Genomic DNA, 24,537 nt, shown 5'->3' with positions numbered 1-24,537 from the left:
TTTAGATCGTGTAAGGGATCACTGGAACACTCACTACATTTGCAAATCACGGCATGACACCATTCCTGGGAGGCCTGATGAACTGTTTTACCTTCCAGAGAACCATGGTTTTGAAGATTTTAAGTGTGCAGTTTCAGAACAGCAACTTGAAGATATGGGCGAATACTGTGAGGTTCCTGAGGAAAATAGTGTCTATGTGGAGTATTTCAATTATGTCATAGAAACACAAAATCTCCAGTCACCAACTAGTTGGAGAGAGGCACTAGCTCTCTTCCAGCATTTGAAACAAGTAGCAGGACACTAGTGTGAACAGCTCAAATTTACACCACACGACTGCCCGCATCTTGATGTGAAGCCGCAAACAACGCAACCTTGTTCCCTGGCATATTTAGCACCAATGCGTCAACGAGGGCCTGGTACTTGCGGCCTTTGTTCTATTTTAAATACAGCTGATAATGTACAAGTACACCATGATGTAACAGTAACATTTTATTCAGCAAAAATTCTGAAAACTCAATTTCGACAAGACTTTATAAACAATTATATGCGCCCTACTTTCCTGTATAGTTACTAATGGCTGCTAAAGGGATAATTAATGGCTACTACGAGGGTGGTACAGGCGGCCGTTTCGCCAAAGATAAAACGTTATTTCATGTAATTTCCAGTTAATAATCTTTAACGGCAGTTTGATTGAACTGGTTAAATAAATATATTTCTCAACAAAGTAAATACGGAAGTCTCGCTTCACAGTAATAATTAAAACAAATAACGTTTCCACGAGGAAGAAATTCGTCGTACCATGCTGACCAACAAATCTAATAGAAATCGATCATGGATCATGAAAATACCTTGTACCACCCTTTACTAGATTTCTATCAATAAAAATAACATAATAAAACGAGAAAATAATCAAGTAATACAATTTGCTTGAAGATTGGTTTTTAAACCACACTACCATTCAAGGTTACTCAGTCATGCAAATCCATACCCCTTGGTATTCCGAAATGCAAACACGAGATCGTCTTTAAATTCGTCGTAAGTTGCATGAGTAACCGGGAGATATAACTGGCAGGCACATGCATTTGCTTTGGGGAAATTGGACCTCCCCCCATCCTCCAGATCTGGTTCATGAATAAAAGCTAGCCCTAAAGTCAAACCACAAGGTGGAATCTCCCTACACCCCGAAATAAAGAAAAGGAGGTCAGTGAAGGTTACGTCCACAGCGTTTTCTTCTACGTCCTGCAGGAAGTCATTCCAGTGGGATAACACTACACTTTCAACTCCCCGGTTATTTGACCCTTCTTCGCTGTACTGGATAGTAAACAAACAACCAAATAAATCCGCATTTAGCAAAAGAACAGAAAAACAGAATACCTCCTTAAATCTCTCGTAATGGGCAGCCATAGCCTCAAGGACACCTAACACCGAGAGACCCGTTTTGAAACGTTCCAATGCTGAATGTACTCTTTCTAAAACAAACCAATGAGCAGTTCTGTTTACAAGATTAACAACATCTGCCCTAGTTTTCAAAAATTGTAAGGTACCTGCTAGCGCTAGAACTGTGTCTAAGTTGTTGGTCGAAATCACAGTTCGAGCTTCCTCGACCGTTGTTGTGTCCATTAATAGTTGTAGATGACCTCTTAACTCGAAATCGTACACATCTTCTAGTTTTACGCTGGCTTGCCTTACTCCTCTGGTCAAAGCGTCATAAAATGGCGGAGCAAAGCACCTTGGCCCTGGTCCACCATGCACGATAGACATAGCCATCAGTTGACCAGCATGAAAAAAGGAGTCGTCTGCAAGGTAGGAGGATGAGCATGAAAGATATTTTTCACGCTCGGGGCCACAAAATAATTGAGATGTCACCATCCACTCAATTGCAAGAGTGAAAAACTCTCTCTTCGGGCCCCCCAAATCAACTGCTCCTTCAGCAGTCCCTTGTGAGTCTGTAAATTTTACAGATACTTTATTCTCAGGGGAAAAGGTCTTCCTATTCAAACCTCTCACTGCCCTCTCCCATAGTTTACTACGGCATATATTAAACTTCGATATTTTATCCTCCTTCACAACAGAAGAAAGTTGGGAGAGTATCTCCTGTATTGGTAGGTCCACTGCTTTCTGGTCCAACTTCTCTGGAGGGGTGATGTCTTCCTCGGATTCACTGTTGTATGGGCTGGCATTGTTTAGCTGTTCCTCATACAGCAATGATGCGTACAGGAGGTCAGCATCAGTGTTGGTACTGGGAAAGCAGTCTTCAGCAAATTGTGCCCTATCCAATGTAAGACAAATCCTATTTAGTATTTCAGTACTACCAAAGGTATATATCGAGGGGCATTACTGAAAATGCTTAATGCTCTGCTACGTACCTGTTCTCGGAACCATCTTGAATAACATTTGTCCTGTTAATGGCGTCAGATTGCACGGATGTTGACGGTTGCGTATCCTGTTCATTGCAGTCGACAATGATCGGTGCACTTTCATTCCTGTTAAAACAAAATAACCTTGCTTCAGTAAGACATGGGGGCGAGTATTCTTGCTATTTCTGCATATTTAAATATGTGCCTCTTTATTACCTGTTTTGAGACTCAGAGTCAGGTTGTTTCGAATTGCTTTCATTGCAATTGCCATCCTTGTGCTCCCTTTTAAATTTCTTTCTGTTGACAAGAAAAATGAGATTGAATGTGAGCATATTTTCACATTATATTGTAGTGATTTCTGTTTGGGGCCGCAGACATTATCTTCCAGGAATATTGTTGAAACAGATGGCGGTCGCTGTTTTGGACAACCTATTCACATTACGTTTGTAGCGCTATGGTACGAAAACTTATTGGGTATTTAAATAGGTATTTCACTTTCAAGACTTTGAACGGCACTCCAGCACCAAATTCTTTGCTAAATCTGCGTTTTATGTGTCGGAACAAAAAGACCACCCGTCATGCTTTCCCGCCACTACGTTGGCACCATGGAGTTCCGTTCTCGCCCACACTTAGAATGTAGCGGATCAATTTCTGTGCTACCACAACAGTGTGAACCAAGCGTTACATAAACGATATTTTGTGACTGACAAGTGTCTAATGGACGTAAGAATGTCACACGAAAACATACTTGCACGCAACCTCATCCACGCGGTCACGTTGCACGATTTGGAAATCTTCACTCGTTAACACTAGCAATAATCACAGATTTCCAACGTTTAAAATAAAATAGGACCTACCTTGTGTTAATTTCTGACTGCTCGTCGTCATGTTCTTGTGCATCCGGTTCGTCCGGGCAAAGATATAAAGTAATTCTGGAATACTGTTTCCCCAGATCAACTTTGTACTTTCGAAGGGTGAAGTCTTCTTCTGCTTGCCCCGGTAGAGTGATGGCAATTTGACCGTCCGGGTAAACAAGTTTCCAGCCGCCGTTCCTATCAAAGGTTTGGTCGTGGGCTTGACGCTTTAGCAAAGCCTCGGTGAACACCTCTGCGTAGCCTGCGTCTTTTTTAACTTTCAGAGGCAAGACTTTACCACGCACCGGTGCCACTAGGTCAGGGTTGACGTATCGCATAATTCCGATGTTAATAATCGCAAATGGATTGTCGTCTTTTGCCTTAGTCACCTTTTTTTTTGAGCCGCTCCGAAAAAACGTTGAACGCTCTTCCGTCTTCTTCGCCGCGTAGTTCTGGAATGTTAAACATTGCGGACTGTTGTTGGCCGGCGTTGGAACTTCGGCAGTGTTACCCTGTGCAGCAGCTCTCTCAACCTTTTGCCCACAGGAGGAACAAAATTTTGCTGAGGAATTTATATGTGCTCCACATGACGAACAGAACATCTTTTCTCCCTGATCAGTCTGTATTTGCGTGAGGGCTCGCGTGAGAGAATGATTTATACTTTAACTTGACGTGATAGTTTCCTTTGATTATATCTGGTCCTCCAACATAAATTCCATATCTGTCAGCAAAGTACTGTTTTCTTGGATAACAAGTTCATTGTCAGAGTGGAGTCTATTTATAAGACTTTGAATTTGTTATTGTGTTTACTCAGTGAATTCTGTTTTGTGTCTAGTAAATTTTGATTTGTGTTTAGTGAATTTTAATTTGTGTTTAAGTGGAATTGTGTTTCGTGTTTAACGAATTGTGTTTTGTGTTTAACGAATTGTGTTTTGTGTTTAAAGAATTTGCTGTTGTGTTTTGCAGATATGGGCCACTGTATGCCTTTATGTCTGGCAATTTGTCTAGGACGCCACGCACCATAAATAAACACCCAGAAAGTTTACCTAGAGTCTCTAATGATTGAACATTGTAGTTCAAAGTCTGACAAAATTTATGAATTTCATTAGGGATGCGTCCAGTTACCACAGGTAAACCATTGATGTTATCAATATACGCTCTCACAATCTCGCTTGTCTTGCCGTAATTGGACTTCAAGATATTTTTAGCACGTTCATAACCTTCAGGACTAAATGGGAGGCCATCGATTGATTCACAAACATCACTTTCCAGTAATTCTTTGAGATGAGCAAATTTAGTAACCGGGGGAATATCGGCTGCATCGATTTCCGCTTTGAACTTGTTCCAAAAGGAAAGCCACTTTTCGTAGGTGCCGTCATATTTCGTAATTACCAGCTTTGGCATTTTGACATTTCCCTTACTTAGGGGTTTTCCGGCGGGCTGATCGGGTGACTGCATTTTTGATTTTTGCTCAAGTTTAAGTTTTTCAAAGTTCAGTTCATCCTCCCTCCTTTTGGCTAGAAGAGCCTCTTCCTCTTCCCGTTTTTTGTTTATTGCTTTTGCCCCAGCTTCTTCGAGATGACGATTTAAATCTTCTACTTCTTTATCTACATCATCAATCGTTTGCTCGATAATTTTTCCCCAATCATCTTCTTTGTCAATGCTTTTCCCCGCTTCAAGCTTACCTTTCTCGATGTCTAGCTTCAAGTCTTCCATAGATACCACAATCTTTCCCAGAGCTTCTTTATGTCGAGTGATCTTCTCGATATTTCCCTTCTCCACGACAGATTTCGTCCTTCCTCGTGTAAGCTTTTGAAGCTGAAGTTTTGCCTCCAGTTTAGCTTCCATTGACTAACGGGTTGTCCAAATCACTGCAGGTCCCGTCGGAGGTGCCACTAATGTGGGGAATTAGTAAGGATAGCCCACACTGTCTCATCTTCACTAGATTTTTATTCTTCTCCTCTTCTATTCTCGCTAGGTTTCACAACTGTCACAACTCCTCGACTCGACTGATATAAAAGGTTACTTCGACTGAAAGCTAAATAAATCACAGACAATTGTTCCTTATCTTTGCGGGACACCTTAGTTAAAAAGAACGCTGATTGGCTAGATACGAATCTTCCAGACATAAGAATAACAAAATTTCCAGACAAACATTTCACAATCGCTATTTGATATCTATGCTATTATTCTGTTTCCGACAGGTAGATTCATGAATTTCAAGTTTTCGAGACGCGTGTAGTTCTCTAAAGCAATGTTTTCTTTTTCCACATTTAGAAGCAGCGTTGTTTTCTGTAATTCAGACTTCAGCTCGTCAATTTCCTTTTCTTGAGAGCCTTTGACGTCTTTGTGGGTTTTCAGCTCGGCGGCATGATCTTCAATATGCTCCTAAGCTTGCTCCAGAGACTTTTCAATGCTGTTGATGGTAGCTTTCAGACCATCCAAGTTCTCTTTTATTTCGTGGCGAAAGCAATCCATATCTGTCTGGAGTCGCTCTATTTTGTTCTCCAATCTGTCGCCCAAAGATTGGATTGAATCGACGATTTTTTTCTAGACACCATCAAGGGGAACGTTATGCTCTTTTCCAACCTCGTGTTCTTTGCTTGTTGTTGCTGCCATCTTCGGTTTCTTCGGGTTGGTCGACGGTGGGCTATAAGAGAAGGATCTTTCTGCTCTTTTCTCGTTTTTTTTTTCTTCATAAAAGGAAAGGCTTTGACCGATTTTTGAAAGTTTAGTCTGATCTGGGCGACATCATTGTTTGAGAGCCAAATAATCCAGCTATATTCTAGAAGCTCTTAAAAGCGTGACGGTCGGCCATTGTCACGCTTGGTAACCAAGTTGTTGCTTTGTTCAAGTAAAACTTGAAATTCCACAACCTCCCAGTTTAGACATCTCAGTGTTTCTTCCGATGTAGTTGCCTTCCTCATTTAAAGCTTTTTCAAGGCCTTCAGTTAGAAAAACAATGTCATCTGCGATGCTCTCCAACACATTCACTAAACTCTGTTGGAGTGTGTGCCGGTTAGCTGCTTTGGGTGCCTCGTTCATCGTACTGTCTTCTCAGGGCTAACAGCTTGCCAGTTCCTAGGTCAACGTCACCATTCCATTCTTTTCGCATGGATTCTAGAAGGGCTGCTTTGACATCAGTACCATCACTTTTTATCCAGAAACGGCCATTGGGATTGGCATCTTTCAATTGCTGCAAGGCTGTTGTCTAGAAAAAGGTAAATTAATATTTGTGTTAACAAACAGGAAACCGTCTTGATAGAGAGGTAGTGATAGCTCATATTGGAACATGACTATTAACATCAGAAATGTCTCTTTTTTATCCACTGAAAAGAGTATTTAATTATAGACTTCTTGGCCATGCAACAGATCATCACATCTAGTGCTAAGGGATACAAAGCGAAATACTTATAATTGCGTCCCCAGCCGGCCTGCACTGTGAATAGAGCTTGCTAAACAAAACGTTTTTACCTGAACTTAGGCTTTCCAGTAAATGTGGACTGTTGGTTTCTCTTATTTTGAGTCCTTGTACTGATGCAAGCAACATTTACCTTAGCCTGTAAGGGGAATAAAAACATGCGATGTATACACCCACACAGTATAACCACCAGGTTTTCTTTAATAATTGTTGCCAAACCGTACACATTTAATGGCTTTTGGCTAATTGTGGGTAAATACTCATATTACATTAGTTGACAATTTTGGCTGCAGTTTTTATCATAACATAGTACTTACAGAATAACGGCCAACATTCATTTAACAACAACAACTGATGACTACCTTTTGGGGAATTCCAATGTCTGCTTGCTCACAACAGCTCCACATTGGTCCCCTAAACACTCGTTTGAACTTGCCACCACCAAACTCAGCCTCTATCGTTTCTTGCCACATTCTAAAATCTTCAGGATCAGAAATCTGAAAAACAACAATGATACGATATAAAGGTTAAGTTATCAATGAAAATATTTGTGATCAGTTTCAGACAAGTGCATTAGTCACATGAAGCAGATAGGAGAAAATAAGCAGTTTTACAACTATATGAGTCAGCAGATGCATGTGGTGCTCCCTAGTTCAATCTTTTGGTGAAAACTTCCTGGTGAAGTGTACGTTTATAGTCGCATGAAATGTGTGGGAGAAAAATAAAACAGTTTTACAAAAAACGCATTACACATTTAAATAACATTTGCTATTAATAAATAAGTGTAAAGTTGAAAAAAAATAGTATAACAACTTTTCCCCTTTTGCGAAGTTTAAAGCTTAAAAACACTTCAAGTAATAATCAAAATGGCCCCAGCAATATAAATTGCTCAATACAAAGACGGTAAGTGCACCTGACAAATATGTGTAGCATTGAAGAATTCCAGTTGATACTGTATCAGGCCAAATGGCATACGGTCTATAGGCAAGAGAGGTGTTTTCCCATCAACTTTCTTCTCAACAAGACATCTACATGATAAATACACCACATTGGGTCTTCCATGAGTTTCCAGTTCACACATTGCCCTGCATGCAGTGTCCAGAAATCCCTTCATATTCCCTGAAAGGCCTGACTTGGAAAATAAACAGCATGCAAGATGGTCTGCAACAGTGCCAAGTGCTTCTACTGATGCTATTGTAGACAGTGATGTCAGCAATTCAACTACATCTGAAACACATGCTGGGAAGAACCAAGGGTAAAACTTTCTTTAAAGTGCAATGCATATCAGGAACAGCCAGATGATTAATGATAAGTAACACAAGCGCTGACAGTTGGTTAGTAGTCAATTTTGCAATAAGCATCATCACTTTATCTGGAATCCCATCAAGAGACTCTTGACGTTGTTCTTTTTCCGTTTCCACTGCGGGTGCATTTTCCTTGCCACTTTCACTTTCTAAATAGAACTCTAGAGTCAAACCAAATGCTTCCTCTGCCTCATCTATGGTCTTGAATTTTTTACGCATGTAGTTGACAACCCTTTGTCCAACTGACTGGGCCGTGAAAATAATAATATAAAAGCATAATATTAATGTAAAATTAAAAAGTTGCGAAAGTCTTGCATCCCTAAACAAACTTTACATTTGTAATTCGGGCTATGTTTAAACCCGATAGGGTGCTGTTTACATGGTAAAAATGGAAATCCAGGTGTTTACAGGCTTAGCGTAAACAAATATCGAACTTGATCTTCTCATTCGCTTTTCTCGTTTAAATGCTGATATATGAGTGCAAATAGTTAAAGTACCTCCATTTTGGAAAAAGACATGTGAAAAGCCGTGCCAAGAATGGTGAAAACTCAGAGAAAAAACGTGCAAGCTATGGTGAACAGGTGAAAGCTGATAAAGCTTTAGCTCGTCAAGACACGTTGTTTGGGGTTCGCGCCTGCCACCGAATTTTGATCTCAAAATTGACAAATAACTTTTAAGAAATCACCAAGGACGACCAGAAAAGGATAAAATGCCTATTTCTTGTCATTTAGGTTCAAACATTGACGTATTAAGCATCTAAAGTATAACAAAGTACTTACGTACTTTCCACTACGGCCCGCCATGATCTCCTATGTATTCGGAAAGGGCACTACGGCTAGAAACCAGGCCATTTACGCGTGGCGGGAAAATATATTACTTTCGGTCACCGTACTAGACACTTTCGTAGCCCTTGCTTAAAGTCCCTATTGTGTTTCTGATGGATATCTTTCTTTTAACAATGAGTCTTGAAAGTGCAAGTGAAATTGACTGACATCTATCAATCTACCCAGATAATTTCTTTAGTGCTCTTAACGGATCACATGTGATTTTACCCACTAAAAGTATTATTCACTTTGTATTGTTCATTTCTTTCTTTCCTTTTTTTGAAGGTTTATTATTGACATGCATGATGGCATTCTACTGTGATTCTTGTTTTCTTTGAAATTGATTTTTGCACTTCCTGAATTTTTTGTGTAATTTGAGGCCCAGTGACCTCCTTGTGTACCTCTAAGACAATGCTCCTTAAAAGCTCCATCTTTGCAATATCCAATTTTGGCTTTGCAGCAGTTTTGGAGTTTGCAGCCTTGCCAGAAACTGAATGAGAAATGATTTCCTCTACTGTAAACAGCTTCCGCAACAGGATATTTACAGTATTAAAAACAGAGGTGGCGTTGGAGACTAATTCTCTACACTCCTTTTCTACTGAAGACGATTCCAGCTGTGGCAGAGCTGCCAAATTAACATTGCCAGAAGTTCATTTCAGTTTTTTAACTTGTTTTTTCAAAGTTTGGATTTCTTCTGCCATGTCACTCATGGCTTCCTTTAGTGAGAATAATTCTTTGGAACAGTAATTGCAACATTCCTGTAAAAAAAAAGTGATTTTAAGGTTACGTCAGTGTAAAAGGGCGCTAATTTAACATTAGTTTAGCATATAGTAGAACCCTGGTAACTCGAACTCGGATAACTTGAACTCCCCCGCTAACTCTAACTGAATCTCGATTCCCTTGAATTTGACCCAACTTTTTAGTCATCCTGCTTACTCGAACTAAATTTTGTTTCCCTTGATCAAAATTTACCCCAGTAACTCGAATTTCTAGTTTTTATAAATCGCCATGGATGCCCATTGAAATGTCCCATTATAGACTCAAATGAGACCTCACCTTATACTTCCTACTTGAAGAAGGGCTAAGAATCCCTACACATAAAAAATAAGACAACTTGAAATAAGTGGTACAGTCATGCAAAAAGTGAAATGTAAAGTATAATTTATTAAGTGTTCATAACAAGAAAAACTAGTTCACAAGGAGAAGTGTTACAAAATCATTATGTTTCCTGTCTTACATTTTCCTAAAGTCTCAGATGTGTTAACATCATCACTGCTCCTGTCAGATGAGATAACATGCTTCACTTTGTTTTCCTTTTGACTTTCATCCTCTAGGTAGAAAATAGTGATTTGATCATTACTTCTTTTTCACTAGAACCCGATTGTTGCCTTCTTTGTTATCTGTGTTACTCATACATTGTAATTTAAATATCCACAAGTGACATCAAGTAACACGATTAACTTCTTCCTGGTACTACCAAGAAAATGCAAATGCAGGCTGTCCTCTAGATCTGCAGGACTATTAAATTGCACAATAAATGCTGTTTACTCATTTGCTACAAATGCAATTTCTGCAATTTAACATGTGCATATTATTTATGTAACTATATGTAATAGCACCTTTCTTGTTTAATGGCCTAAAAGGAAAAACCTACGATGTTTGATTTTTTAATATTTGACTGTCTAATTGTCTAAATGTTTACATCAGCTTTAAACGTAGGATTTAGAACCTACCGACTGCTGCTTTGGATGTGGCACTATCAGTCCTGTTATTACTCTTTTCTTTTTCTGCAGTGCGCTGTCTTTCCAAAATTTTCTTTGTCAAAACCTGTAACAAACGTTTATCATGAAAAAGTAGATATGAAACATAACTGTGTTCTCACTGCATTTCATTCCAAAAAATGAATGATATCAGCGATGTGTTGTCTGACTTTAATTCAATCCCTTTCTGAAGCAGCGAAAGAGAAAGTGAGGGAGCTTGACTTTGCATGTCAAGCTCGCTGTTCTCTAGCAAATAGTTTATCTCTTGAAAAAGAGCATTATCCCTCACAATTTCAAAGTCGTCCTTTAGTTCTATAAGAACTCCAACATTATGTACTACTTATGTAAGGACTGGTTGCAAGGATGCCTTCAACTAAAGGCTTTCCTGTAATGTCTGGAATTGGCTAATCCGCTGAAAAAAGATGACTGCAATTCTTGATACGCAAAAAATTCCAATTAAAAAAAATGTATAGTTCCACACTCTCTTATTTATTCTAAGCAAAACTGAGCTGGAGGACCTTTACCTTAGATTTTCATAAAACCACATGGATGAAGTCAAATGTAATGCTTATGTGAGAATTAAAATGTACTGTTACACATACTGAACTTTCATGAGTTAAGGTTAATGTAAAGCAGAACATTAAGTGTGAAAACTTTTGATCAAGTGCACATAATTCAACTTTGAGAAGTGAGATAAATATAACCAAACGGCGATGCAAACGACGAACTCTAGTTTAATATTCTTGCTCAACTTTCAGTTGATAAAATCGAGGAACAGGTACAACACCAATTTCATCATGCTTCAGTTACTTCTGGTAGCACTGTTGGATAAAAGAATACTTGCGAATAAAATCTTCTTTGTGACGCATCAACCACATCAGCAAATACTTGCGCTGCGTCCAGTGTTTTCAACTTCCATTGACGAATGAAATCCATTTTCCTCTCCTTCTCATGGCTTCCGATCTTGTATCACCGTAGAAGGGAATTTGGTGGATGGAAATCCGCTTTTTCTCATGGTTTTTGTTGCTAGAACTGTACACAACACACAGCAGATAAAACTAATCCTAACCCACTTATATCGGCAATTTTGTCGTCATTGTCACAAAAAACTTCATTGAACATTCGGTGTCTTTTCCACGTTCAGTCAGAAAATTCAAAAAAATTTTGCGCCATGAAACTTGATGACATTGACAAAAATCGTTCAGGTGGTAATACATATTTGCTTCATATCCAAAAAAAATGATTTGCCCAAATTTTATTCCATATTTTGAAGGTTATGATATGAATCTTCAATTTTATTGTTGTTTATATGTAGATGTTTTATAGTTAGGTTGTTGGCCATTAGAGATATTTGAGTCGTTTGATTTCAAAAGCTTTGAAGGATGGATTCATTTCTGTAAGTTTGACTCGATTTTGCGAGAGATTGAGGCATTGTTTTCTTGGCAACGATAAAAAAAGTTTCAAGTTGTTTGTGACCAAAAGGTTTGAAACTCAGGAATTTCAAGAACTTTGAGAATATTTGAGAGTTTGTTGCACACCTCTGTTGTTGGAAAGGGTTGTAAATCCTTTGCCAAAGCTCTAAGTCTTCTTGCATGACGAACAGAAATGTCTGTGTTATTTGTAATCCACTTGTCAAAAGTTCCAGTCACATGCTTGATAATTTTTTACCTGTGATAAATTTGTGATCCACTTTCCAAGAGTAGACCAAGATTGATGTCTGCAACAAGAGCTTGACTTTTTTATGTTTACCAGAGAGTATGTGTTTTTCTATTTGAACAGAAATTTATTCCCAGCTTTGGTTAACAGAAGAGTTAAAAGCGGTCTCTGCTTCTTGAAGTTGCTGATTTATGATTCTTGATTTCAAAAATTCATGCATTTCTTCCGCACTTTGATGGTGTCTCCGACTTCTGTGCCCAAACAAGTTTCCAAGACTCGCTTTAGGTTTACTTGGTTTGTTTTCTTTGAATTAAACACTTGCCTCGATTTCATCTTCTTTTTGTCCTTTATCAAGACAGGTTTCGAGAAATGTTTTCATTTCATCGTGGTAGTTAATATATTCCCTCAGTATTGCTTCTTGTTCGTCTGAGATAGTTAAATTTGTCGCAACGCCAAGCAATTCACCAGTACCACAAGTGTCATCCCAACACATTTCCTCATCATCAGTCCTTTTAAAATTGATGTGAAACTGTGTTTATTGCTGTTTTTATAGAATAAAAAGGGAGTTTTCCTTTCTAAGGATGACCAATCAAGTGGTTTTAACATGATGTAATCGGACAAAACCCTTGATACTATTTTTCGTCGGTTAGCACCAGAAGTTTTTACTTTTGATTTTCTCGAAAGCCCTGAGGCAATATTTGAATTGACCACAAGAAAGGAAGTTTTCAGAGGTTGCCTCTGAAAATGTTGTGAAACACGTTTCCTAAAAATCTTTTAAAAAAAATTTAAAAATATTTATTTAAAATGGAAAACGATTTTCTCGATTTGAAACTGAAAGTAAGAGGAAAAGGCATCTTTGATTTGTTTCTCGCCAAAGAGACAACGAATGATTTTATTGAATTAATCAAACAAAGCGATGAAATCATTGTGCAACCTGCTCATTCTTCGCTTGTTGAAATTGCGAAAAAGAAGCATATAAAAAACAACGTAATTTTAACGAAGAATGAGTTGAAACAAGCGCTTGGTCTTCCTTCAAAACAAGAACTACTGAAAGAGATAGAAATCAGACGGATTGTCCCTCTAAAACTGCCACCATCCCCTTTTCACATTGAGACAGATTGTGCAGTTGCAAAAATATCCATACCCCCCCCCCCCTCCCAGGAAAACCAGTTAAGCTTCATACTTTGCTTCTAAAATGTTGGATTTTAAGACTCCCCCCCCTCCCGCCAAGGACTTTTACCATGAGGTGGGTATGGATTTTTTCTGTATATGCACTATATCCATCTAGAAAGAATACCAGGCTCTTTGTCTCATGTGAAAACGGTCATTCTTGTTTCTAGGGTACAATTATCTGCTGGTGAGCAATGAGAAAGAGCGAGAGTTCTGGGGATGTGACTGATTGATTTGAAATTTGGACCCTAATATTCAGCCGTTCAAATGGCCACATTATCTAATAGATCCCTTTACAGTTCAAAGTCGATTGTGGGAGATCAGGACAAGGGAAAAGATTATGGCCACCATGGTTGACAGGTACTTTCAACACAAGGGTCATTTTGGATAATTAAGTTTTGGTTTGAGCATATTGTTTTTGTTTCAAGCAAATAAAAATTGTTAGCGTACCTTTGGATTGCTACTGAAAAGTTGACAATCAAGGAAAGGTCAAAAGAACAAGAAATCACGGGTGACTAAAGGATATCGAATGCCGGCATATTGTTGCTGCATAAGCGGTTGTGACAATGACTCAAGGTATCCTGAAAAGCAGGAGAAATTTGGACATGTAGACTTGTTTCCCCAAGACCCTGATAAACGAGTGCAGTGTGTAAAAAATGTTTCAAAAGGACTGAACAGATTCGAAGTCATTGACCACAAAACAGTTGATACTAACCATTCCAAGTACGAAAGTCCCATGTTTGCTTCACCAGCTCCAACATTCTGACCGTTAGCCACAATAAGAGAACTTCACCTCAGAAAAGTAAACTTCCAACGCGTCAGCAAAATCCGGGAAGAATTAAGGTAATTACACCATCTCACCAAAATGCAGGTGTACAGTGCTGTCTAATTTTACACTAGAAGGTAATCAACTGCGGCATGCAAGTTGGTTTTGAACATTTGCAAGGTAAAACAAAAAACCCATTCCAGTTCTTACTTATATTTTAGCGCAATTCTTTATCCCTTAACTTCATAAGTTATAGAGGAATTTATCTCTGGGCATAGCCAAAACAATGTGATCACGATTTTGAATTAAAATTGTAATTTTTGTTATTTTGTGTTTCTTCCTACCATCCTTTACTGGAGTCTCTAAATCTAAAAGGCCGCTAACAAGGTTGGAGTCAAGGCATTCACATATATTGACCGAATTACCACAAACTTGCGTCTATAATGGCAGTCAATAAGTCTATGCCCATCCGACAAACCACATACCATACACATCTTCTGTCGTCCAGAGATAGCTGGGAGATGTTAACTAAAAAAACCTAAAGCAGAATACATGGAATCATGCTTGCTGCAAGTTATACGTTTATTCCATGTCACTAAGGGGTAGTTACCTTGGCAGTGGTTCATTTGCCAGTTAAGGTTATTGGCCCTGTTGATAGAGGCCAAGGTTAATCAGGTGTTCTCAGTCGAGTATTGTATACAGGAGATCATCAAAATTTTAATTTGCTGCACAGAATATAGACTGTGTTTACAGAATTACGTTGTTATGCAAAAACCACATTTAATTCTTTACACTATGTACTCTTGAGAAAGATAACAAGTTCACCTTACCATTTTTTTGCTCTCTTGTCACAGTTTGTGGTCCATGTTCTAGTCAATGGTGACCCTTAGTATTTCCATCTCTTGATATGTTTTTACTTTTAGATTTGAGGCAATTTCAACCTCCGTCACATACGTTTAACACTGGCATTAACCACAGTATTTTAAGTCGTCGAACTTTTCAAAGTGGTTGCTCGCGAGCCGTTATTTAGGTTGTCCATGGAGAATTATTTTTTGCGCAGGTTTTGGCGGCTTTCTTATAGTCTTCTGGAGAGAGGGATTCCCATTGTTCTACTTTTACTTCTTCGTCAGCTGCCAATTTTTCCCACCATTCAAGCTGGGAGGTTGACATCCGCACCCTCAGATTTTGTACAGAATCTTAAATGACCTTAACGATGGGGCATTTCTTGAGGGTTTTTGCACTGCTGGCTTACCCGGAGGTAATTTCCTCAAAATGATGAACGACCCCTCCTTTGGAAACCTTTCTTTCCTGCCTGACGTTGCCAAGGGTCAGTATGACATCTCAACATCACCGTGTTCGTTTAGTTTGAAATGAAAAGCGTGTGGATGAGAATGGCGCTGCATGGTAGCTGTGTTAGGGCAAAGCCTAGCCTTGAAGTCATATACATCCTCAACAACACATGTAACAGATGTTGGGTTGTATGCAGCCCAAATAACTTCTACAAGGTCCTCCAGAGTTACAGCACCCGATTTGGCTAGTGCAACTGAAATTCAGTTCAACATCTGACAAAACAAAGATTGAACAAACTGGTTGCAAAAATGCATTGGGAAGCGTAATGTGGCCGAAGGCAGTATTTCTATGGCTGTTTTGTTTCCGTTTGTTTGTTTGTTTTGAAGGAAAGCATAATAACTGTAGTAACGTTTTTCCAATATTTTTATCGGTGTGTTTCCACCCAATCCCAATGGGCAGTGTACAAATTCTAGCAGATTACAATAACCTGATCAATATCCTCATGGGTATGCCCTACCATCAAATATGACAGCCGCACCAGTGAAAAAAAGGATACTAAGTAAGTGGTGTCACGTAGTAAGCACTAACTTTGGGGGGCAAGAAGCTCTTAGAAAACTATATCAACTATAAGGAATCAATTGCCACTAACTTTTTTCAAAACTCCAGCTTTGACCAGTAGAGCACAAAAACCCAAAATGTGGATGTTTTTGCAGTCACGATAACAGTTGTCCAGTTGTAAATAAAGCAGTGCTAAACGGTTTTTCTGAAACAAAGGCACATGGCATCCAAATTTACATTTTCTTCACAAAGGTTGTGCACGGAATAGATGTCAAAAAAAGTAGATGCATGCAACACTAATGTATATCTATTCTGCTCTCTTGTTCACAAAAGCAAATAGCAGGGCCCGGCAGTACAAAGGTTGTGAGATAATGATAACTACAGGGTTAAAATCCTATCCTTTCAAAGATAAAATGAGAAGCTATACTGTCACCGGACACATCGAAATAAGCCATACCAAGCCTGAACAAAATGCCGCAAACGGCATAAGAATGACAGTCCCTAAACAGAAACAACAAGAGGTCCAGTATAGATAAAATGACCTTTTGAGATCAAAGTACAAAACAAGCGATGTTTAAGCACATGGCTTAGCTCATTGACTATCGAGCAAATCCTCCAAATCATAAATGGCATTCAATAAGAAGAAACTCCAGTGCTAACAGAAAATTTACAGCAAGCACCGTCATTTCATAGAGAAAATGGTGTTCTCTTAAAGACATACCCGGGGGGCAAAACTTTTATTTCGGCTTGAACACACATAGAAGAGTCGCACTTGCCTCCATTATTGCCATATTAAATGTGAGCGATTTCTTTGCTCCTGTGCTTTGTTCTAAAGTTTTGCGTCCTTTTTTTTGCTAGAGGACTTCTGTCTGGTGAAGAAACGGTAGTTGGTAAGAGTCGCTGTTATCTCCCTGAATCACCATCACCTTCCATCGTGGTGGCTACCTTCTCAGCTTCTAGTGGATAAAATTATAAAGTTCGAATGCATTCCTTATTTTCCTTCCACAGGCATGGCATATATGATCAGAAAACATGTCTGATCGGTCTATTTTCAATCTCATCCTTGAGGAAAGTTCTGCTAAAGTCACATTTTGACATCCTTCGCAGTTCGAAGTCTTTACAGAAAAAGGTTTTAGGTAGAGGTATAGGAAGTCTTCTGAAATTACCTGTATTTAATCTTCCGCTGGCAAGAGCACAATCTACAGTTATCATTGACACTTGTTGTTGTGCCTCAAGAACTGGAAAGCTTTTCTCCCTTGACAGGCCTTTTTGGAGTGTCAGCCTTCACCGCCATCGAAAAAAACGCCGAATTTTCAGAATGTTTTGATAGCCAGCCAAGAAGGTTACAATTTACCATCTGCCATCTGATTGGTTGGGTTAATTGGACATCGAAAGGTTCTCAAATATGTAAATTTTCGGGGTGCCAGTCAAACATGACTGGAATCCGGGCAGGCGGTTTCTCGCGGCGAAGCTGCTCATTGACGCCGCGACTGTCGTGGTTCCCTCTTCATTTCCCTCGCAGCTGCACCACTTGTTTAGGCCAGGATTTCCCGCCCACCAAAACTGTCAGCTACGCAAGCTACTGATCGCACCAAGACATTTACCTGTTGTTTGTGTGAGATGTCTAAAGCATCTTAATGGGGCAGTTGATTGTTGGGTTGCAGTCTTGTGGCCACCTCATAAAATCGATAAGCACCAGGGTTTTTTGTGTCCATGTGAAATGACTCCCGTTACATGTACTTCGTAAATCTATTGCACTCCCCTTCTAACTATGAACCAACGAAAGTAACATTGTAAGAAAGACAAAACATCCAGTCTGCATTTTCCGGTGTTAGATGAAGTAACTATGTGCCCAGAAATCTGCAAGATATAATCATGATGTTGGGATCAATTATCCTGACTGGCTCAAGTTCGACATGCCTTTGACTTCTGAATCCAGTGTGGTAGATGGATTTTACTGTAATCCATTCGGTCTATGATAAGTGACAAATATTTATCGGTTGCTTTTCTGCTTTCTTCTGGTGTTTATAATATTTCTTTCTTTCACCGCTACAAAAATGAAAAAAAGAAAAAGACACTTAAAGCAAATTATCTTTCTTTGACAAAACCAATATTGTTTAATTGCATGTAATAAAATGGAAACAAATGTTTTTGTGATGCGACGCTCAGCAAAATGTATTTGTCTTTTACAGATTACTTATGCTTGCTGTTCCATATGGAGCTGCTTCCTTTGAGTCCATGTCATTCGCTTTTCTAAATCCATTGGTGCCCCATGTGCTCTGTTATCAAGCACTCCACATTTGGTAAATCGATTTATCTGTTGAAAATGAATAAAAATAAAAGAAGATATTGATACACAAACCAACAAGTAAACGATAAATGAATTCTTGAATTATTCAATCAGTAATGGTCAGTTTTTCATTCTGTCAGTCAGGAACGGTTTTATTAACTGAGTTGATTAATAGATTCAAGTGCTGATATTTCCACCATTATCGCTCCGTTGAAGGGAACAGCTGATGAGGGAAAGACACCCGAAATGTCAGCACTTGAATCTCTACCAGTGCCAAATTACTTTGTCATCTCGGTTATAAATGTAAAAAATGTCCCTTTTCTTTCTATTAAACGATAATAGAAATTAGCGCACAGTTGTTTTCCGACTTAAACATTCTTGCACTAACCTTGGGAATAATTACGTCCTGAAACTTGTCCTTCCTCGTCCTTTGAAAGTGGATGATTTAAGAGGATTCTGGACAGACTCCTTGTACATATTGTAAATTCTTGTAAAGGTAAGGCAAGCCGGCAGCTCCGTTCGATGTAAATCAAGTATTCTATTTGCCAAGGCATCAACCAATTCACCAAACTATAGCTCTGCATCTGCGTGCCACTGCGATTCAAATGTCATGCATTTTCTGGCATGCATAGGCTAGTAAGCCGCTTTATGGTCCAGTTGTGAAACCTAGATAAGTCAAGAGGAGAAATTCACATGCGGGGTCATTTGTCAAATGAGTTATTGAAAAGTAAGCTCACTTTTCTAAATCATCGTATATTTGATAATATAATAAGCCCAAAAGTTTGTTTCCTATATCCGTTAGCAAGTTAAAGAACGATCATGTAATCAAATGTTGCAAAGTATACAACACCTTGTAAGCTTTTCTATAACCACAACCATTGTACCTATTATCCCGAACCCTCAATTTATGATCAATCTCTTACTTAGTGTAATAAGTTTTGTTCAAAACATTCAGGTGCTCTCAGACTCAACCTTGCAGAGATTATGCTATATTTATTACCACAAAATTGTGTTTATTAACACATTAGAGGGAGTTTGTTGCGCTGGGGCTTAACAGTTGAGCAATTCCTTCCATTTGTAATCCCGTGACTCAAAAGCCATGCCTTTTGGCATACTTTCTTGGGCTTGACAAAGAAGTCAAATGTTGGTTTGCGGCTCTCTGGCTTATTTCAAAGAAGTTCGTCAGCCACTTTCCTTGCTTTATGAGTCCTCTTTTGAAGAACTTTTCCCTTGTCTCTTTGATATCTTGGTCGCTTAAAAGTTTTTTCAGGCATTCTTTTTGGCAGCAGATTTTCTGGTCTTCGGTTATATCTGTCTGTTTTTTCAGGCATTCTTTTTGGCAGCAGATTTTCTGGTTTTCGGTTATATCTGTCGGCTTACGCTTGCGTGTCTGTCTGCTTTGAGTACTGGTGTAAACATGCACGGGCCTCCTAGGCTTCGTCTGGTTGCACAGTGATGTCCTGTATATAAACATTCTAATCAATATAAATAACTTAGTGAAACCACCTACTATAACAGCAAACGTTCATGCCTTTAAACAAAAACCTGTATTAAAGAGAGTAGATTCTTTACTCAGTGAACTTCACGAAAACTGCAGTCTGATGTGTTTCCCAGAGGCAAACTTGCAAACTCGTATTCAAATTTGTGGCAAGACAAAAGGGTGCACAAAGGGTTTTAAGGTAACTTGCCATGCAGTATTATGGTTTTCGTGTAAGGAACACATCACTATGCAAAGGCAAACAGGAAATTAAGTTGAACTGTTGTAATTTTGTATACGTCACTATTCAACCATGTCCTCCTCCTGCATAACTGAGAACATAAGAGGTGCAAAGTGCTTGATCATAATGACCATATATTTGCTGAAAACTCACTGCAAGTAGACATACCTATCATGGACACTACCATGGGTACTCTCAGACAACTGCGACGCCGTGTCATCCTTCGCAGGGCTCCCTGAGAAATGAGTATCACCAACTGACTTTAACAGTTGAACAACCGCCTTTTGTCTAGGCCTTGAACAGGCAAAAACAAAAAAATCTCATAATCTGGTTCTGTAGTTGCTGTATGTCAAGGTACATGATTATTCATAACGAGACAAGTCCATTGATTCATCTTGTCCTATCACTGCACGAAAAAATGGATTTGCTCTTTTTTTGATCCGTATCAAAGATGAGGTCAAATATAATAACATTTTTGACAACACATTTGATGTGCATCAAATATGTGACGCCTTTGCATATACCTTTGACTCGAATCAAAAGTGAGTTCTAATGTATTAACAACTTTGACCATACCTTTGACGCGCGTCAAATTGAAATCAAACAACTTTGACTCCGTCTATGACGCACATCAAAGGTGGATCAAATATATGATATCTTTGATTCGAAACAAATTTGACTCCACCGTGAATCAGATGCGGCCTTTGCCACCTTTGATTCGAATCAAAGGTAATCAAAGGCGGCCTTTGACAATCTTTGACCACACATTTGATGTGCGCAAAAACGTTTTTTCGTGCAGTGTATCATGATCATATAAGACAACATGAAAAATAGAAAGGTTAGGGGCAATACAACCCGGCAATTACAATTGACGACAAAGAGGACACTACTAGCTTGTATACCTATCATCGTTTGAGGCATTTTCTTGATGTTGCTTGAGTTGAGAGCGTGTGCAAACAGTGTCCTTCGGCATTGAGACAAACAAAGGCTTCTTACCTATTGTAATAAACATACACAAGTTAATGCTTGTACGACTTTCATAGATGAATAAATCCGCTGATCTATTAAAGCTTCAATGTCAAAGAAAGAATTGACAAGTGAATAAAGAAATCCATGACTTTCACGGAATTGGGCTAATGCTTGGTGAAGGGACTCGTTTCCTTCGAAGACCATAGCTTCTTTCCTCTGAACTTGTGGTTTTGAACATCGCCCCATGAAGAAGAACTTCTGCAGATTCGCTGTTCGATTCGTTTTTGAATCCAAACGTCTTCTTCCTTTCATTCCATAATCTAAAGGTTGAAGTTGTGAGCCAAATAACATGGCGGTTTTCCTTCCACGGCGGACGACCTTTCTTCGCAGTCTTCATTTCGCTTTTAACACGAACACAACACCCAAATAACAATGAAAATATAATATTTAAACATTAAAGAAAATATTTACAGTTTGAAGCTACTGGGCGTCCAAAACACGACGATGTGAGGTGATGGGATTTGACTTTTCAAGAAACTGTAATTTCTGTATTACAGAAAACGGCGCCAATAGCTTGCACGCCCGCAAAGACTTGTGGTTGTCGGTGGCCCTTTAAGGTCCCAAAAAGAATCTCAAAAACTTATTTCCCCCGCTCCCCTCCCCTACACAATGTTGAAGTTGAGAAAATGTACAAGATTTTCGAGCCATGTCTGACTCCTGACTCTCAACATTGTTTAGGGGGAAGGGGGGAAAAGAATTTTCATGATTTTAAGTAAAAAGAGGCCAGGTGTCCCCAAAGTTCTGGCCAGGATTGTATGTCTTGTCTGTCTTTAAGAGAGACATGTCCACAACCGAAACAGTCGTGCTCCACAGCCAGAGCAGTAGTAGTGCCTTCCTTTCTACTGACCACTTTCAAATGATCGGGAGGGTGAATCTCCGTGGAAAAACCTTGTGATATCCTCTATTTCGTTACTATGAGTGGTTGTTAGATTTCTTTGTGGGTGTTGCAGACAGCAAAGGCGTGTTTCTATGTAGGCAAGTTGCTCTATATCTCAGCCCCAGCTCCTTGCTACAATGTAGACCTGCGGCTTTTCTACTTCCCTTTGTACATTGATACTCTTGCCTGTGGCTTACTTGTACTCTTCATTTGTCATTGAAATTGCAGGGTCATATAGGCAGTTGACTATAAATTTTATGTGGCCAGTGTTTGCTAGGGTGGAATGGTCGTTCCAGATTTGAAGGTGTCTTTTCCTTGAAATTTGTAGCAATCTCTTTTTCATCTTAGTGAGGCCATCCTATACTCATTATCACCATCATCATCATTATACTCATTAAACGTCTTCAGCTGCCTGGTCATTTCTTCCCTGGACATTTCTGAAAAGTATTCATCGGGCTTGATCCTCCTGAAATCTTAATGCATTTCCACTTTCCTTCCTTGTTTCTTCCAGTGGTTGCTTTCGTCCTTCCACAACAAATGTTGTTGTTCTTAGTTGGCCATCTGTGCCAATGATCAGCTTTTCATACTACATGTAAGATAAGAAGGACAGTAATATTGTCTTGGTGGTTGTTGAAAGGAACAAAACCAATAAAATTTCATCACTTTCATATTATTCATCGTGCAGTTGCATTTCGAATCCAGTCCCACCCCATGGAAGGTCTTAGGAAATTCCTGGGGGGAGGGGTCTAAGGTATGAAGCTAACCTGGAATCTCTCAGGTGGGGGTGGTGCAAACAAAAAAACCTTCCACATTGTAGAATTGCACAATGTTTACTCATAGTTGCAAATTCTCATTAAAACTTCATAAATTAATTACAGTCCAGTGCACTTTATTTATTTTTATTTTCCACACAAAGGCACAAAAATGTCATTAATGATTCCCTTGTTTTCAAAATTGACATGGAAGAGAGATGTACACTTGTTAAATCTGTTTAAGTTCCTTACATATACATTTTGGTGTCAGACTTCATTTAATCATTTTAACTTTTTTGAAAACCAAAAAAACTTACTTGTTTAAGGGACATATACATGTAGCTATTTGCTTCCATTTTCTGAAAAACAAAAAATGGTAGGTGAACTTGTTTCTTTTCTTTCTTTCATTTACATGTATTTATGACTGTTAGGTTGTGGTTCATTGAACATGTTTCATGGAGGAGGAAGCCATTTACTACATGCTCACCTCCCGTGGAACTGTGACCTCCCTAACCGTAAATTTGCCCTTCAGAATCTTGAGCTGGAGTTGCTCCTTTATCTTGTCAGTGGTTTCTGGCGTGGGGAGGCTTATTTCACCACCCAGTCCTTTCAGTTTCCTCCTTCGTGGCTGTCGGTCAGCTGTAGATGGGCGTTTAAATTGGTGTAGGTTGACACCTTCGGAAATAAGCCATTCTTGAGCAATTTGACCACCATTCTTAGCAACTTGCCCCTGCATGTTTGTAATTTTATATTTTCTTGCCAGCTCAGACCAGTTTATCTTTGTCCCATATTCATATGTGTCCACCTCTAGTCACAGCCTCGATAGTACCCAAACGACACTTCTTTTTCTTAGCAGCTGTCACTTCATGTTCTGATGTGATCTCCCTTTTTTTTTCTCACTGCAGCTTCTTTGGCCTCAAATGAAGAGTTAAAACACCAACGTTGCCATGCTGAATAGGACTGCCGCTGTTCAAGACACCTGGAATACTTATGACAGTCATGTCAAATGTATGATTTAAATTTATGCCCAGATGAATTTACATAGGTTTTTAATTCATACCCTTAGTGTTTGGTTCTATCATAACTGTAAAAGTGAATATTATTACATTGGGGATTTTGATGCATGCTTGGGAGGACTACGGTTATCAGGGGACATGTTATGCCCCCAAACATTTAAAAAGGAAGATCGTGAAGTAAGCCATCATACCAGCAGTTTCAATCTTTCTTGATAGTCGAGGTGAAATTAAACATTCTGTTTAAAGTGTAGGGAGTGTAGGATGAACTGATCAATTGATTGATTGACTGAACAGAACAAATGAAGAGCTTATTATACATACATTTTAAAACTGTTTTTTGTTTTATTTCTCTTGAAAGTAGAGACAACAACGGTTTTTAAAAGCCGTTAAATCTTCCAATGAATTTGGGGATTAACAGGGACTGCTTTGAAAGTAAAGTACTTCAAAATGGAAGTCTTCTCCCCGCCCTCTACTTGCTGGTTGTATTTTCTGTAGGCTGCTTCTTTCTCTTTTTTTTGATTCAGCTGGAAACTCCCTAATCTGGAGCTCTGGAAGTTTCGTAACAGCCTTACAATGTACTGGAAACTTTCTGAAATGTAGCATCTACTTTGCCGTACAGAGCTCCCACAATATCTTTTACTTGGATGGCTGGATTGATTCATTGATTGATTGGTTAAAATCATTCGAACAGAACGTATAAAGAACTTATTAAACATAGCATTTTGTTTTGTTTTGTTATCTCATGAAAGTGGAGACAACCACTGTTTAAGCTAGGTGTGGGAGAAGAAAGAAACTGAAAATCTACCAATGAACTTTGGGATTACCTGAGACTGCTGTGAAAGTAAAGTACCTAAAATGGGAAGCCTTCTCCCATCTACGTTGCTTTGCATGGGTT

General features: G+C 39.0%; 2 protein-coding genes, 1 long non-coding RNA gene and 1 pseudogene across 3 annotated transcripts in view; 1 reads left to right on the top strand and 3 right to left on the bottom strand.

The window, feature by feature from the left end:
• LOC146489446 (uncharacterized) overlaps positions 1-23,925 on the top strand; it is a 125,243-nt gene extending 101,318 nt beyond the window's left edge. The window contains exon 5 of the long non-coding RNA XR_014864567.1: positions 23,532-23,925. This is a non-coding gene — a long non-coding RNA (uncharacterized LOC146489446). The remainder of the gene's footprint in view (positions 1-23,531) is intronic.
• Positions 335-3,813, bottom strand: LOC146489449 (uncharacterized). Its single transcript, XM_085111566.1, has 4 exons — positions 3,215-3,813; positions 2,574-2,654; positions 2,367-2,483; positions 335-2,269 (listed from the first exon to the last, which is right to left on the bottom strand). The coding sequence occupies exons 1-4, from the start codon at positions 3,811-3,813 to the stop codon at positions 973-975; spliced, it is 2,094 nt and encodes a 697-aa protein (XP_084967692.1). The 3' UTR covers positions 335-972.
• LOC146489448 (uncharacterized) lies at positions 15,139-22,309 on the bottom strand (annotated as a pseudogene).
• LOC146489447 (uncharacterized) lies at positions 21,870-23,537 on the bottom strand. The gene is made up of 2 exons (XM_085108938.1): positions 23,114-23,537; positions 21,870-22,460 (listed from the first exon to the last, which is right to left on the bottom strand). The coding sequence occupies exons 1-2, from the start codon at positions 23,360-23,362 to the stop codon at positions 22,323-22,325; spliced, it is 387 nt and encodes a 128-aa protein (XP_084965064.1). The 5' UTR covers positions 23,363-23,537; the 3' UTR covers positions 21,870-22,322.
• Positions 23,926-24,537: the final 612 nt, after the last annotated feature.

The sequence above is a fragment of the Pavona decussata genome, unplaced genomic scaffold (assembly GCF_977016875.1).
Source record: "Pavona decussata unplaced genomic scaffold, jaPavDecu1.1 SCAFFOLD_6, whole genome shotgun sequence".
NCBI lineage: Eukaryota > Metazoa > Cnidaria > Anthozoa > Scleractinia > Agariciidae > Pavona > Pavona decussata.
Note: the sequence above shows the minus strand (reverse complement) of the source record. Positions and strands in the feature narration are given on the sequence as shown.

Excerpts from the sequence above, each read along its gene's own strand:
- LOC146489447 (XM_085108938.1), bottom strand. The coding sequence starts at position 23,362 with ATGCAGGGGCAAGTTGCTAAGAATGGTGGTCAAATTGCTCAAGAATGG. Across the intron at positions 22,461-23,113 it reads AGGTCACAGTTCCACGGGAG|TATGAAAAGCTGATCATTGG; the intron begins GTGAGCATGTAG and ends TCTTACATGTAG.
- LOC146489449 (XM_085111566.1), bottom strand. The coding sequence starts at position 3,813 with ATGTTCTGTTCGTCATGTGGAGCACATATAAATTCCTCAGCAAAATTT. Across the intron at positions 2,484-2,573 it reads GACTCTGAGTCTCAAAACAG|GAATGAAAGTGCACCGATCA; the intron begins GTAATAAAGAGG and ends TTGTTTTAACAG. Across the intron at positions 2,270-2,366 it reads CAAGATGGTTCCGAGAACAG|GGCACAATTTGCTGAAGACT; the intron begins GTACGTAGCAGA and ends TACATTGGATAG.